This window comes from Podarcis erhardii (genome assembly GCF_964252035.2).
Source record: "Podarcis erhardii genome assembly, chromosome: 6".
In the NCBI taxonomy this organism is placed as follows: domain Eukaryota; kingdom Metazoa; phylum Chordata; class Lepidosauria; order Squamata; family Lacertidae; genus Podarcis; species Podarcis erhardii.
The window spans coordinates 18,692,815-18,709,568 of NC_138510.1; the positions used below are offsets into that span (position 1 = coordinate 18,692,815).

Consider the following 16,754-nt stretch of genomic DNA (forward strand, 5'->3'; position numbering starts at 1 on the left):
TAATAATAATTGATCATTATGCACAATCTTCACTCATCTCTGTCGACATCATGGACCAGTGCAGGGCTTAATGAAATGCTCTGCATGTTCTGGACTACAGGGATTAGAAGTGCTAAAACAGCATTTCTGGTCCCTATATTTGTGACTGTCTGGATCTGCTCCCAGATCCGCTATATTCCAGGGCATGGCAGAACGATGGAGCTCTGGTATGTGGGGGCGAGGAGAATAATAAGGCAATGGAGGAACATGTAGACTCCTTTTGCAAGGCCAGACATATAATGCTATCATCACCGTGGATAGATATGCAATGCCGTGACACTAGGCAGCGTGAGATTTATTTATTTTTTACCTTTTCGTTGTGGCCTCTAGTGTACTTGGCAGCAAGGAAAGGCTTTCCTGTAATGCAGCCAGCAAGTGTCAGAAGGAGAACGGGGGAATCCCAGAAAAATATTGCAAAACTTTGGGGGAGGGGGGTCATATTATGAAGACAAACATACTTTTTTTAAAAAGAGTGGCCGTGGAAACTGTGTTGCCATAGCTGAAAGAGAATCACTGAGACAGGGTGGAATCCAGTGTTTTGGAAGGTCTCCCCGCATGACACATGGTTTTGGAATTTTGCAGCTGGTAAGCAAGCCCTCATTAACAAAGGCAGCTACTACTGGCCTAGATTCCCTGGCTAGCTTTCCACTATGGGGGCGCCTAGAAACAAGCCTGTCTGTGATTACCAGCTTTGCAACGTGTTTGCTTAAAGACAATGATTGCTTTTTAATTCATTTGTCTTGGAACGGACAAAAGGCAGAGGCAGGGAGAGGGACCATCTTCTATCACCTGTTGAAAGCTAATTGATCACATTAAAAAACCTGGCACAAGGACTGGAATTCCCTCTTCTCCCACTTAGTCATCCCATCCTGGCGTGACTCATTTTATTACACGGAGGTTCCCAGTGGTTTTATTTTGAGTGGAGCTTTTGTTTCGTGAAGTGTTGGTGCATTTTATTCTTTAGATTTTCGCTAAGTATATTTCCATGAATTGGCAAAAAGACATTAGTCAAAAGCAATGCTGGAACTGCATTGGCCCCTGCTGTTTCACTACTCAGCTACTGTTGTTATGTTTCGTGGTGGCTTTAGCTGAATTTTTCAAACAACTGGGCCGAGGGAGGAAGCGCCTTTAAACCCGTTCTTTTGGTACAAAATGTCAGTTTTGGGGCTGGGCTACAACTTGGATGACTAACGCCCCTGGCCCTTTCCCAACCAGATCTTGACATCCATCTTTGGCCTCCATGAATCATCTTTGACTCTTCTCTCAGCGAAATTAAAGCATTGGCCGCAGCTCAACATCAGACCAGCTTAATTGGCTATAATGGGTCAGTCTCTTGACCTACATGAATCAAACAAGCCCACCTCAGGACCCAGTCCTTCTGAAGAAATAAAACAGTCTTTTGGCTCACCAACATCAAATTCTTTTAAGCTGCAGTAGCTTCTCTAAAGTTACAGAGTTACTTCTTGTAGGGCAAGGAAGAAGGGGAACACAAGAACTGCTATGCTGGATCAAATCAAAATTCTGTGCAATCCAGAACTCCTGCCTTCCACAGCCACCACTCTCAGAAATGTGAGAATCAGAGCATGATGGATATGAACAACTCTGTTCATACATCATGGATGGCTAATTGCACCTAACTGGTGACTCTGGGTAGAGATTCACTTCTCTATATGAACTGAAAGATGCAACCACATTCTCAGTAGTGGTGCCCACCCTGTGGAAGGCCCCCCATCAGATGTCAATGAAATAAACAACTATCTGACTTTTAGAAGACATCTGAAGGCAGCCCTGTTCAGGGAAGTTTTTACTGTTTGATGTTTTATTGCTTGTTGTTGTTGTTGTTGTTTCGAGCCACCCAGAGTGGCTGGGGAAACCCAGCCAGATGGGTGGGGTATAAATAAATTGTTGTTGTTGTTGTTGTTGTTGTTGTTATCCAGCCTGTTCAGTGGGGCCTGGATAAGGCTTGCAATGAAAGTGAACGTCAGAATCAACTGTGCACCTGAGGGACTGATTTTGTATAAGGCTCATAAGAAAGTTGCCTTGCGCTGAGTCAGACCATTAGGTCAGACCAAATTCTGTAATTCCTGCTGATGTGACTCAGAGGAATTTCATCAGCTGCAGTTGACATTTCTCCCTCAAAGATGACCGAAGTCTTGCTCACACTTTGTGGTACCACGCTGTCGCCCTGTTCCTAAACCCCCATATAGTTTCACAGGTATTTGTGTGTGTGGAATTGTGTGTCCAAAATTACCCAGGCTTCACTGTGGAAAGATAGAAATGCCTTCAAGTTGTGGAGCAAAAGTACTGATGCATTTGGAGAGTAGCTAAGGTATGTTTCTAGGTGAGTTAAGGCCAGCTCTGAAATCTGGTGGCAAAACAGCTGGTCCGCCCTTCCCCATCTCTACTACTGCTCTGCAAAATACTTCATAGTCTGTTACCGTTACCTTTGCAACAGCTATGTTCACCATTACTCCCATTTCATAGATGAGGAACTGAGGCCAAGAAGATGGGCCGCAAGCCAGTTTAACTAAGCACCAGTTGGGAGCCTTGCCCCAGTGGCTTCTGTGAGAGATGGATTGCACCCATAGCAAATTTTGGTCCGGGGCCATAAAGGAAGACTCTGACAGAGGTGGGACTTCGACCCAGATTGGTCTCCCTCATTGAGGCTCCGATTTGTATTGTTTGGAGCAGATGTGCTATTGGAAGCTGCAAGCATACAGCTCCTCCACAATGCGTTCAGTAAACGTTACTTACTTTGGACATTTCATTTGACAGCCTGTCAAGTCTCTGCTGTGAAAATCTCAGAGTGAGCTTGTGAGAAATGCAATGAGAATTTCCCAAACCTCTCAGTCCATCTCTCATGCCAGCTCAGCTAAGCTGCGGCAGAACCTACGTTTTTACTGCCATTTCACAAACCCGTAGTAATGAGTAAGGGACCGTGAGCAATGTGTACAGGCTCGGCGGACCCTTTAATTGGCTAATTAAGCCAAACAACTCTGAGGGTACTGTAGCAGATCAAGCAGGATTTACCTAATGCAGACTGACATCTCGACTTCCCCCAGAGTTTGGCACAAAACTTGTGGTCCGATCACAGCTCGGGATAGACGGGATAGAATTACACTTTTTCTTAAAAACTCCTTTCTTTTTGTAGAGAGTTGCTGACACCATCAGATCTGGTGCTGGAGCTTAATTTCATATTAAGTCTCCCAGTGCCAAAAGACGTTGCTATACTGTAGTATGGAGTAAGAGGTGTTGCCCAACAAAGGCTGGCTTGATGTGTACTTAGTGTGCCACAGTCTGATTTTTTGGGTAGGTATAATTGTTCTCACCACACTTACAAGTGTGCCTTGTGTGTTCCAAGTATATATTCCAGTAATGCACATCTGAAAGACAGACATGAGCCCCATGCACACCAAAACCCAGGGGCTTTTAGGGCATATCCACACCACAAACCTACAATGGGTTTAGAACACATTCACCCACCAGTTATATCTATATTCTACTTTTTAGCTAAGATTTGTTCTTAGAGTGGCTTGCAATTAAAATCCACACAAAGGACACAATCAAAACATTTCTACATAATTCATAAGATCCAAAATAAAGATACAAAAAATCAGCAATGGTAACCCTCTAAACAATACCCAAGCCCAAGAGTCTGTTCAGCAGCTTCAGCTTTCATAGTTGGAGTCAGTCTGGGTTCTGCCAGGTAGGAAAAGGCCTGCAAGGCAGGGAGAAGTTCTACTAGGATTTATAGCTAAGATGAATATATCATTGTTATATTGGCTGTCATATAGTGGTACTGATTTTCCTGTTAGCCAATTTGGGTTTCCTTTTGGGAAAGAAAAGCAGGTTATACGTGGAACGAAAGGTCCCAGCCCACACAAGCATCCCATCCGCTTATTTTATACCAGTCTGATGTCATTTGTTTATTTCAACTTTTTGTACCCAAATTTTCCCCCAGTCCCTCAGGGTGGCTCGCATCACCACTTAAATTTACAACAGTTACAACATCCCACTTTCTACATGCAGTAGAACCAAGCAAACTAATTAGTCAGCCATATACCTTGAAACAAAAATCTGAACGGCAGCAAAATAAGAACCAAAGAACAGGAGTTTCTAGACAAACCTCTTTGGAGGAAAGGGCACAAGGAATTGCCTTATACTAAGTCAGGCCACTGATCTGCGCAGCTCAGTACTGTTTGTACCGACAGTAGTTCTCTGGGGTTTCAGAGGTAGAATCTTTCCTGGAAATGCTTGGGACTGAACCCAGCACCTTCTGCATGCAAAGCAGATGCTGTACCACTGAGCTGTGGCCCTTCCCCAAAGGGGAACTACAGAAAGGGGTTCTTAATAATAATAATAATAATAATAATAATAATAATAATAATATTTTATTTATATCCCGCCCTCCCCAGCCGAAGCCGGGCTCAGAGCGGCTAACAACATTAAAATGATACAACATTCTAAAATCATTTCATTATAAAATCAATTCAAATCAGATTAATGGCAACCATTGGGCTAGAGTTCTGTAAGGATTGCCAAAGGAGGGGGTCAGGCTGTGCCCTGACCAAAGGCCTGGTGGAACAGCTCTGTCTTGCAGGCCCTGCGGAAAGATGGCAAGTCCGTCAGGGCCCTAGTCTCTTGTGACAGAGTGTTCCACCAGATTGGAGCCACAGCTGAAAAAGCCCTGGCTCTGGTTGAGGCCAGCTTAACCTCTCTGTGGCTCGGGATCACCAAGATGTTTTTGTTTGAAGACAGTAAAGTCCTCTGTGGGACATACCAGGAGAGGCGGTCCCGTAGGTACGAGTGTCCTGATCCTTTACCCCACTGGGAACCAGTGTAGCTGGTATAGCACCAGGTGAATGCGATCCCACAGCGAGGACCCCGTAAGGAGTCTCACCGCGGCATTCTGCACCCGCTGGAGTTTCTGGGTCAGTCTCAAGGGCAGCCCCACGTAGAGCGAGTTACAATAATCCAGTCTGGAGGTGACCGTCGCGTGGATCACAGTGGCTAGGTCAGGGCAAGAGAGGCAAGGAGCCAACTGCTTAGTTTGGCAGAGATGAAAAAATGCCGCCTTTGTTATAGCTGCAGTCTGCACCTCCATGGAAAGGAGCCTCTTCTCCTTTGTATTAACAATTGGTGTTCTCATAGCTACTCCCCATCCCCAAGAATCCTAGCAATTGCATTGTGATGAGAGTGCTGAGAATTCTGTTAGAGGTTACTTTTCTCCGTCCTTACAGTTACAGTTCCCTGGGAAGAAGAAACGGCTCTTAAACCAATTTGTCTATTATGTGCAAGTCAGCCTTAGGTTTTGTAACAGATAAATCCTAGCTACTTTGTCGATGATGTATTATATCAGCAAAAATTGCTTTGCAAGAATATGTTAGGGAGAATTGCTTACCAAAATGTGTGTATTAGGAGAAATTGAATGTTCACGAGGACTTTCTTAAAAAACCATTCCACAAACTGATTCGGAAGCGTGGAGACTGCCTTGGAATGGGTTTAGATCAGTGTTTCCCATACTTGGGTCTCCAGCTGTTTTTGAACTACTATTCCCATCATCCGTGACCACTGGTCCTGCTAGCTAGGGATGATGAGAGTTGCAGTCCCCATCTGGAGACCCATGTTTTGGAAACACCGGTCTAAGTAAACCATGTCGTCCAAGAATGCCTACAGCTATCTCACTGTGACCCTCTCTACCACCTTCCTTAGGAAGGAGACGCCTGCAGTTGGTCAGTAGTTAGTCCAAACAAAAGGGCCCAGGGCCAGTTTCTTTAGGAGTGACCATATCACCACCTCTTCCAAGGGGACAGGAGCCACCTTCTTATGCAGTGAAGCACTGCCCGTGCTCTAGAAACAACCAGTCAGACCCCCTCTGTTGATAAGCCAAGAGTGACAGCCATCAAGAGAGCACATGGTCAGGTGTATAGCCACAAGCCCTTTGTCCACATCATCAGGCTGCAGAAACTGATTCCACAGCACAGTCACAGACTGTGGTACTGGGTACTTCGGTTATAGCTGCAAAAACTACAAGTAAAGCTGAGAGTGTGGGTGAGTTTGTAGTAAGGGTGCAAAGCCTCATCCCATTGCCCAGAGAAACTTCGTGTTCAGCAAATTTGTATCCCACTTTAAACAGAGGTTGCTAAGTGGCTCACATGACAATATAATAATCTGAATAATCTGAAACAGGCAGCTGCCTATCAGCAATGCCAGAATTTTAAACCACTGCATAAAACTGTTCTTTAAAAAATCAGCCCATTTCCTTCCAAGCAGCAGTTTAGTAGTAGCCAGAAGAAAAAAATGTAACACCACATTTTAGCAACAACAGAAACAGAATTTGCTTCTTAAATTCATAGGTCCCAATTCATATAATACTTTAAATGTCAAAAGGTTAAATGGGGCCTGGAAGTTAATTGAATAAATAACATAAGACACATTTTAAAAAAAAATGTAATAAACAATATCTGAAATATTAAGCACTAAATTCACACCTATTTCACTTTCCCCTGCCTAGCAGCTGCTGCTTCACAACAAACAATAGGTGACAGGGTGGCCATTTTGCTCTCTCTCCCAGCAAAACAACACTGATTTCTTAAATTTATTCTAGCCTCGTCTATTTTGCCATAAACTCACAGCAGTGCTAATATTCAGAGATGTTAAGGGAAAAGCAAATATTGACTATCTAAAATTAGGACTTGTGCACTCAAGATTATAAAAGCAAAGCAGCAAGCCAGATGGAACATTGTATTTAAGCAGAAAGGTCAGTACAATTGCTGTGGGGTGTTTACTTTTTATATGAGGGTACCATATTTGAAGAAGCAGATTTGTCCCAGGCAACAAATTTGCTAGGGAAACATTTGCCGGCTGCGTCCATTGATGCATCCGTGTAGAATTATCTGCCATTATCATTAGAAGCTCGTACCATAAATCAATGAAAATGTCATCAATTAAGGGCTGTGTGTGTCATTCCATAAACCAATGAAAACCTCGTCCATTGTGTATGTGGGGGGGGTGTCATTTCACCTATCTTGATCATACACCTCCTGTGGACTTTGGGGTTAATCTAAACGTCATCTGGTTATGCTCAACATTTTTGATTCACAAGGTTTTATTAGTGCCATCCCAGGGGCTTGGTCACTAAATGAAATCAAATGTTTCTGTGGCTTTAGAATGATTCACTGGTCTCTTGAGTACTGAATCTGATTTTGCAGGCGGTGCCTGGTTGGTGTTAGATCTGTGCTTGTGACTAGGTTTGTAAGGCTCAGTGTTCACATTCTGCAGACTAAAGTTGCAACGAGGTGGTAAATTTATTTGCAAGGTTTAAAACACACAGAGGGAGTAGTATTTAAAAACTGAATCTTCTGCCTGTAGCCTGAAGTGGTTCCATCCAGTCTCATTTCAGGATTATATCACGTTATTCTAGGGCATGTGTCATTCAGGACAACTCCTTCCCAGAATACCACTTCTCCCTCTTCCTTCCAACTACTCCTCGTGCTTTTCTGTAAAGCATGTGGGATAATTACCTCTTAGTTCCCCATCTCCAATTAAAATGCAGCAGCATTTGGTTGCCGGTCCTTTTTTTTTACCCTTGCTTCGGCTATCTTGGGCACTGTTGAAATGTAGAATGGAAGCTCCTTGGGGGCAGAGACCTGTCCTACACACACACACACGTTCATGTTTACTATGTGAAACCTGGTCCACAGGTGCATTTTAAAGCCATAATTATTGTCCATTGCAGAAGGAGAATAAATTATGCAAAGCAAGTAAGTGCAAGCAAACGTTGCAGAATTTTCAGCACATGGGTTGCAGAATTCAGCTACAAGTAATGTCGGCACAGAGTTATGCTATTATCGCCATCATCATCCTGGGTTTAAATGTCTGCCCGATGTTTAGTCTGTTGTGTTGCTGTCTAGGTCACCTTGACTTAGCTGAATGTGTGCGGCAACACTGTAATTAACCTGTTTCAAAAGCTAACTGTTCACTTGGGATGAGCAGCTGCTGTGCTTGCCCTGGGTGGTTTGGTAGCGATGCTGCAAAACATTATTAAAATTTGGAAACCTTACATATTAGCTGACTTCAGAAACAATGGAGTACTTTGTGCCTGTGGGGAACCCCCTGTTAGGAAGGGCCGGGGTGTAAACTGCAGTCACAACGGGGGTAGTCCCAGAGGTCCTTCTGACTCATACACATCTGAGTCATCACTCTTCTTCTGCCTCCCCCTTCCCTCCCTTCTCCACCAATCCCAAGGGGGCAATGATTATACTCCAGGCTTTCAACAATACTGAAATGATTTCCATGTTTCTTCTTTTGAATTGGTTGTTCCGGCTCATCAAACTAGACCCTTTTTCCGTACCACTCTCTAGAAAACACCCATACTTATTTCATGTTATCCAGAGTCAGCCCTGAAACCTTTTGCCAGCTTGACTCAGAGAGGATCCCCCCAGTTCCATAAATACCTTTGTGACACCTGTCAGGTGCTGCTTGCCTCCTAAGCTATCCTGCAGGGACTGGAGAAATTGCAGGTACTTGACGTCATCCCACAGAGCAACAATTAAAGGAACAGAAGTATCAGCTAATGAGTCCATCCTGTCAAAGCCATTCCCACCCCCCAAAGGGCTGCACTGCAACACTGTCTCCCTGTGGCTCTCTTGCCTCTCCCTGCTCCAGGGCAAACCCCTGCCTCACTATTTTCTTTCTCCAAATTCTTAGAAACAGCAGAGGTGGTAGTAAATTTGTATCTGGGCTGCACCACTTCAGAACTGCAGGCGAATGTCTGCATAAATGCTCCTGCACACAAATAATTATTTGCCCATAGAAAATTAGCGTAAATAGGGAGGCGGCCAGGCGGCCAGGCTGAACCTTTCCTCCCAGGTGCCTTTTTTTAAAAAAATAGGGAATTTTGTCTCGTATGGTCAGGCAATGTCCCATCTGCAGCCTGAAGTGATTCAGTGCAGAAACGAATTGTTTCTGGCACAGCCTTTTTTGAAGCAAGTTTCTAATCTGGGAATAGAAACCTGTTTCTGAGAACTAGCTCCTCGTTGTCGCGGTTGAGAATTAAGCGTGCATAACTATGGATGCTTATAGATCCACCTCTGCCAGATTCCATCTCAGATACTGAAGTTCCGCTTCACCAGGTGAAGATAAATTTACTAGTGCTGTGATGCAAACACTGACCTCATCAGAGGCGAGTCTTTTACTCTGACGGAGCAGGAGGCGTTCTGGTTGTACTGGGGCTTCTGTGATGGGGTCCTCCAAGCCAGAGGACATCCTCAGGCCGGAGGGACACTGGTGCCGCAGGCGCTTCTGACCGATGTCTTTCTGAAGTTGGCCCTTCATGCACTTCCGCTTCTGGCTCATGAGTTCTCAATCTCATGCCCTGAAGGAGGAAGAACAGTGCTTTCTCTACCCACTATGGTCCTAATAACCCCCTCTCCCAGCACCCATTAGGCCTAGAAGGCAATCTCCCATAGCCACTGATGGAGGCCTACCTTTCAGCTTGAACAGTCACCACAGAAAAGGCAGTCTTCATTGGAACAGCGGCAGAGATGGAAAGGACTAACCCCACATATCATGTGCTGCAGTCCTGGCAAATACCAGCCTATCTCTGTGGTAGCTATTCATAGTTTATTTTTTAAAAAATCACACAACTGTGGCACATCAGGAGACATGTTTAGCATCCCATCTCGTTTGGCCCTTAGTCTCTTGTATAAACATATAATTTCCAGAATTTGAGAATCAGCACAGCCTGACAGAAAATGCTAGACTTGGACCTAGAAGTTGCCAGCTGAAATCATTGTTTAGCCATAGACTTATCCTAAATCCAGCACTGTGCAGTTTAATTGTGCTGTTTAATACCAATTTGTCCATTTGCTTTAACTTGAAATGTAAATTATTTCCAACAGCACACAGTCTTACAGTTCACTGTTCCATGCCTGATGCCTGCTACCTTAAAGCATTGTTGCATTTTATGGTTTTCCCCCCTCCGTTATTAAGCAACCTACATATGCAATCATGCATTACTTATACGTTGAATATTTCGTCTGGTTGGGCTTTACCTTGTGATCACTGGACACTGCACAACTGTAAAAACCAAAGGAAACAGAAAGCCAAGCAAAGCAGGACTGGTTTTGCAGTTTTAATTTTTTGCCTTTGGACAGTCATTTGACATATGCAAAATGGGAAATAATTGACCAGGTGGCAGTATCGTTGAGAAGGAACAAAGGCTTTGAATGAGCCACACACTAAGTAGATGAATTGTTTTTTAAAAGGCAAATGGTTTTCTTGGGAGCATAAGTAGAATTGGGTAGGTAGGAGGTGATTTTCCTTTCCGTTTAGCACTAAGCCAGCTCTTTGCATGAATGTACCTGGGTGCAATCCAGGGAAGTTTAAGCATGTTTTAAGTACCAGTGAAATAGCTGTGTAAGTTGTGAAGACTGCACCTAATATGCTGACGAAGTAGAGAGGAAGGAAAGAACCTGGTGTAGGGTCTTAAGAGTAACAAGGAAAGGGCTGGAGGAACTAGGAAAGTTTTAGCTCAAGGAAAAGACCAGAGCGTGTGGGAACATAATAGCAATTTGAATATTTGTAAAAGGGCTGCTTAAAGCGTTATGCTGATCGTGGGTTTTCTTTCTTTCTTTCTTTGACACTCCGCTGAGAGTGGACCAAGATATGAATAACTGAAAAATTGGTGGGAAAGTCTGTGACTTGGGTAGTAGATCCTCCAGGAAACACTTGTTACTAGAAGCTTTTGAAAAAGCTTGGCAGAAGCAGCAAAACTCCAGCAAGCACATTTTTGTTGTTATTAATCTCTACTGTTGTTATGGAAATGCTTAGGGTGGGTGGCCATTAAATGTATTTGCAATCATTTATTTATGAAAACTTTGCTACCACTCCAAGTAGTCAAAAGGTTTATATTTTCACAGCTGACCCAAAGCCTGGGCCAGTGTTGGTGAGTTGGTAGGGTGGCCAGCCTTATGTACGTTTGTCCGTTGTATTTCGTGGGGCTTACTTTCAGGTAGATGAGCATAGGACTGCAACCTGAATCTTGACGTGCTGCAGCATTTGAATCCTACCTTTGCCAGGAAGTCACTAGGCAAGCTGCTATACTCTCAGGCTTAGCCTTCCACCTGTAATGTAGGGAGATCTCGTTTTGCAAAGAATGACAGCAAGAGAATGCATACAAAGTACAGTGGTACCTCGGGTTAAGAACTTAATTCGTTCCGGAGGTCCGTTCTTAACCTGAAACTGTTCTTAACCTGAAACACCGCTTTAGCTAATGGGGCCTCCTGTTGCTGCTGCGCCGCTGGAGCAAGATTTCTGTTCTCATCCTGAAGCTAAGTTCTTAACCCGAGGTACTATTTCTGGGTTAGCGGAATCTGTAACCTGAAGCGTATGTAACCCGAGGTACCACTGTACTTTGGACATGTTATGGTGCCGTAGTGGTGAGGAAGAGCATGACCCCCTTTTTTCATGCTTGACTTAATATTTCTTTCAGATGGGCAACAGATTTGGGAGATGGAAGCCACCGTGGACAAAGATAAGAGCCAACCTGTAAGTAGTAGGCACTCAGCACATTCTCCCACTTCTCTTTCAGGTACCAGGTTTCATTCTGTAGCAGCACAAATGCCTCTGAACACACAAAGGCTGCAATCCAGTTTGGAACTGGGTGCATGCCTGCACACATTGGTATCAGTGGGGTAATTTTGTTTACTCATTAGAGTACTTGCACAGGCTGCCTTTTAACAAACGGTTCTCAAAGTGGTTAACAAAAACATCTTTCGATAAAGCTTAGGCACTCTGTTTTGGATTGTAGCCTAAGCGCACATGTTGTGTCCTTAGTGTGTTTCCTCATGGTTGGGTTCGCTATTAAGCATATTCGCGAAACACTGGTCAGACTCATATAGGCTGTGATCTAGCAAAACAGAGATGTGTGCAGTTTCCCCACTGCTGGCCACATAAATCCAGCACCTCTCTACTGTGTTATCCAAACATTTTTGCCCAGTAACTAGTAATGGAACTTCACATTCTCCTGGGTTTCTGCAGTGCTGTCTCCTGGTAACTCTTCCATACTTCTAGGTAGCTAGAATCCCTAAGCAAGAGTTAGAGGTCGGTGAGAATTTACCCAAGAGTAGGTGCCGTCTACATGAAAACAGAACTTCCCAAGGGTAGAACTTATTTGCCACCAGCACGTAAAGGAAAAAATGTCAGGCAAAATATACAAGGCAAGTTAATAGAAACAGGGGAAACTGGATAATTTGTCAGGGCAGGATGGTTGTCTTAAGGTTAGATTATGGATACAGTAAGGAAGGAAGCGTGCTTCAGATTTTCTGCAAGATCGACTACATCGTAACTGGAAAAGCAATACTCCTAGTACACCCCATGACAAATGTATTAGCAAAGGGTACTGATATAAACAGAGTGCCTTCTAATATCATATTACTGTCTCTTCCCCACACCCATTTTAAAAATTCCTTTCAGAATATGCTTTTCGTGGAGATACCAGAATATCGGAATAAGCACATTCGTTCTCCCATCAAGGTGAATTTCTATGTGATCAATGGAAAACGGAAAAAAAGCCAGCCACAACATTTTACCTATCACCCAGGTAATTATTTATGAAAAGGAATGGACTATGGCACAATATATGGCAAGAAACACTAGAACTGTCTTTATATTTATCTATCTATCATCTATCTATCATCTATCATCTATCTATCTATCTATCTATCATCTATCTATCTATCTATCTATCTATCTATCATCTATCTATATCTATCATCTATCTATCTATCATCTATCATCTATCCATCTATCTATCTATCTATCTATTCTGCTGAACCAGAATTATCAAGCATTCTAAGATGCTATCTTTTAGCTAGCATTATAGTTAACACAGCTCAAACTACAAGAAAAAAGATTCCACCTAAACATTAGGAAGAACTTCCTGACAGTAAGAGCTGTTCGACAGTGGAATTTGCTGCCAAGGAGTGTGGTGGAGTCTCCTTCTTTGGAGGTCTTTAAGCAGAGGCTTGACAACCATATGTCAGGAGTGCTCTGATGGTGTTTCCTGCTTGGCAGGGGGTTGGACTCGATGGCCCTTGTGGTCTCTATGATTCTATGATTCTAAACCATCTCTGAATCAATGAATTCTAAATGCAACATCCAAGGTTACAAATAAAGCTGTACAATAAATCTCTACAGCTTATTTATTCACACCTACATGGTTCTAAACTTGCACATTTTAACACAGCAGTTTTCATGGCCAGCACCAATTTATTTAGAAACATGCATATCACTTTATTTTATTATTTCAAAAGTTTGTATACCGCTTAATCATGGTTATCTTTAAGTAGCGTACAGAAGAAGAGATTCAGAATTAAATCTATTTCGTTGAATGCTGCCCTATATCTCGCACAAGGGAACTTTTCCTCTTCTTCTCCCCCTGCACATGCCCCCACATCTGTCCCCGAACCTGCTCTGGAAGGTTGGGGGAACCTCAGAACAGATTTAGGGCACATGTGGGGGGACAAAAGAGGGAAAACATTCTGTTGCCCAGGAAGAATTTTTCAGAATTCCACTTTTTCTAGGCTCGGTATATAAATGGCCATGCTGCAGAAGTGAAATATAACAAATTGTCCAATTTTACAGCTAGGGAACTGTCACTAAGATGGTGGCCTGTCCAAGACCACACAGTGCATTTCTGGCTGGCCAGGTTCAATGCAGTCTCCATCAGGCTACACTGTGGGACTCAGGTCTGTGCAGTATTTCGAATGAACTGGTGTGATTTAATAAAGTTCACCAGATTAGTTCACCAGATAAGTCTCTGAACTACACCATAAAGTAGTTCCTACAATTGTCAGGGGAACTTAACATGAATTAAGTCCATTTTGCCGTGGAACGTTGAGCAATTTCTAGTTCAGGTTCATTCTCCTACCGGTGTTTTTGACTCTTTGTCTCTTTGTGTCTTTAAGCTTCAAAATTGTAATTGTTAGGAGGAATAAATTAAGCAATTCACATTCTACAGTTTTGACGTTTTCTTAGCCTTCTTAAATATATTGTATACTTCTGCACAGCAACTTGTAACATTCAGAATACTGAATATTTTCTGCCAAGGATCCTTCGGTGAACTTGAATTGAACTGTGAATTGTATAAAGAGACAAATGTGAACTGGAAATGTTGGATGCTGGGATAGCTCAGCCAGGGGAGCATGAGAATCTTAATCTGAGGGTTGTGGGTTTGAGCCCCATGTTGGGCAAAGGATTCCTGCATTCCAGGGGCTTGGACTAAAGGACCCTTGTTGATACCCTCTAATGCTACAATTCTATTATTCTATGAACCTGCGAGTCCATGAAATATATACACTTCCTTTTTAAAATGAACTTTCCAAGCTATGGGTCTGTGATGGCCCATTCACACATTCAAGCCATCGCTTGGTGTTGCAGCAGACAAGTGCTAACACGAATATGTGAACCAGAGCTAAGACTGGGAGAAAATGTGCAGTGTGTCGGTTGTTAGTGCTCATTCTTTTCTCTCCTCTTAACCGTTTCCTAGACGTTTGTTTAGAGCTATGTCCTTTGTGCCCTTTGTTCCAGTGCCTTCCATAAAAACAGAGCCCATTGATGACTATGATCCAGCTTTAATCTGCAACACAGTACACAGTGGTCTAGGAACAGTAACACAGCCTTATTATTCCCACCATACAATGGTCTCTGAGTCTCCTTCCTGTCTTGTGGCCACGATGGCTTCTTGCCAGCAGTTGCGTTCCAGCCTGTCTTCTCCTGAATCTCGATATCCTCAACAAACCCCAGGGGCTGTAATATACCAAAGAAGCAAGAGTCTCAGTCCTAGCCACCTGGGCTACCAGCAATCCAGCTTGATGGCTGCACAAGTTTCCATTCCAGATGTGCACAGGTCTGTGCTGGTGCACACAGGCTCTCCCAGCCAAACTGCAGCAGTGCTCCACCATTCTCCAGCCAATCAGCAGTCTTCCCCCGTGATTCACTGCTCTCCCACCACCAATCAGCAGCTGAGGTGCGAAAGCCATCAAGAATTCCAGCACATCATGTGTAGTGAAAATTTCACATCTAGTGGAGTGAGATCCAGCCAACCTCAGGTCAGCCAAGCACAAAGGTTAAGCCCAATTTCGTACCCTACCGTGATTCAGCAGCAGAGAACAGCCAAAAATGGACCGCCAGTAAGCGATCAGAAGGAAGCAGTGCCAGCTGGAGTCACGGTTAAACAGGAACAGAATCTTGACCAAGCGTATTTGGATGATGGTAAGCACGCTAATTTAAAAATACCCTGTTTATCCAATCTGCACCTCTGTATGAAAGTGGTGTGATTACCATTTTTGTAGCATTCAACTCTATGGTTTGGAAAGTGTGTGTGTGTGTGTGTGTGTGTGTGTGTTTCAATACAAAATCTTTCATTTATTGAATTTTAAAAGCTGGCAGTGTTCTTTAAGGTCTGGAAATTTGTTTAATTCTCTCTAGAAAACATTTGCATTAGCATCAGATGCTTTAAATTTATGAGGCATATTTTTTTGCAGTTTCACAAACAAAAAATTGAGTTGGAATTCAGAAATGTACACTTAACACCTGAATTCGTGCAGATGCTGCTTCTCTAAAATTCCTTTGTAGTGTGCTGCACCCAAAGTGTTTTATATCATTCTATGAAGTTTGCAGCAGGCCTGCAGGTTTTATGTTCTGGACATTTTATAGAGGGACCTGAGTATGTAGATTACCGAAAATGGTGCTTTCTTCTTGTGAATTCAGAGGTTTCTGCTTTTGCAACCGATAAGAAAAGCTGTAGCAAGTTTTGGTTTGACTGCATCCCATGTTGTTTGCTTCATCAATAGGTCAATTAATTGTTTTAAGGTTCAACTCTTTCCTGTCATGTTGTACAAAGCTGGGATGGGGAAAATTGCTTAGAATTCCACCCCTGTTCATTTCCATTTCAGAACTCCTGGCTATTTTGCAAGACAACAGCCAGGCTCTTGATTTAAAATATACTAGTGTCTTTCATTATAATGGGAGCACCGCACTATGGCATCCACATTTAAATAGAGACGATTCACCCAGTGTGATGGGTAGAAAACAAGACTTTGCCTTCTGCCACACAACAGTGTTCACAACTCAGTGTTTTACTTTCTCCAATATCAATGAATGACATTGAAAACCATTCGTTTATGCAAGAGGAAGCAGTGATGTGAGGAGCAACCTCATTGGACTAAACATGCCCCATATCTCGCAAACTGTTAAATTCCATAGAATTTAATGAGAGCTATTCAAGACCCAACTCACTGCTCCCAGTTTTAAAATTCACACCTTAGCAGGTATTTCCCAAATAACTTGGAAATTTCGTTGCTGTTGTTTTTGATTTTCCTTCCTATGTGAGCTTCTGCTGAGAGGCTGGTGAACCCGGGGCCCTCTGGATGTTGTAGAACTACAACTCCCATCAGCCCTAGCTAGCGTGGTCATTTATCAGTCTCATTCTAGTGGCTAGGAACTGGGTGAGGTAACTTGCTACTGTATCATACATAGGGGCCTGTGACTATTTCACTGAAAATAAGAGGGACACTCATAGCTCAAAGCCATTCAGGAGGCTTGGCACTTCTGAACATTTTAGGGTTTATCCACACTTCGGTTTTCCTAGGCATGAGACAAGCAGAAGTGTGGACTAGCCCTTACTTTGGTTGCTGTGAACAGAGTCGGAT

At 43.3% G+C, this 16,754-nt stretch overlaps 1 protein-coding gene across 7 annotated transcripts in view; it reads left to right on the plus strand.

The window, feature by feature from the left end:
- NFATC2 (nuclear factor of activated T cells 2) overlaps positions 1 to 16,754 on the plus strand; it is a gene marked incomplete at its 3' end in the record, with an annotated part of 136,648 nt that overhangs the window by 73,419 nt on the left and 46,475 nt on the right. For 6 of the 7 annotated variants that reach the window (XM_081867606.1, XM_081867607.1, XM_081867609.1 and 3 more), the window contains exons 7-9: positions 11,534 to 11,589; positions 12,517 to 12,643; positions 14,632 to 15,315. In XM_081867606.1, the coding sequence (XP_081723732.1) occupies positions 11,534 to 11,589; positions 12,517 to 12,643; positions 14,632 to 15,315 (867 nt within the window). Of the gene's footprint in view, positions 1 to 11,533; positions 11,590 to 12,516; positions 12,644 to 14,631; positions 15,381 to 16,754 lie in introns of those variants that run through there. The other variant, XM_081867603.1, reaches the window with a different exon arrangement.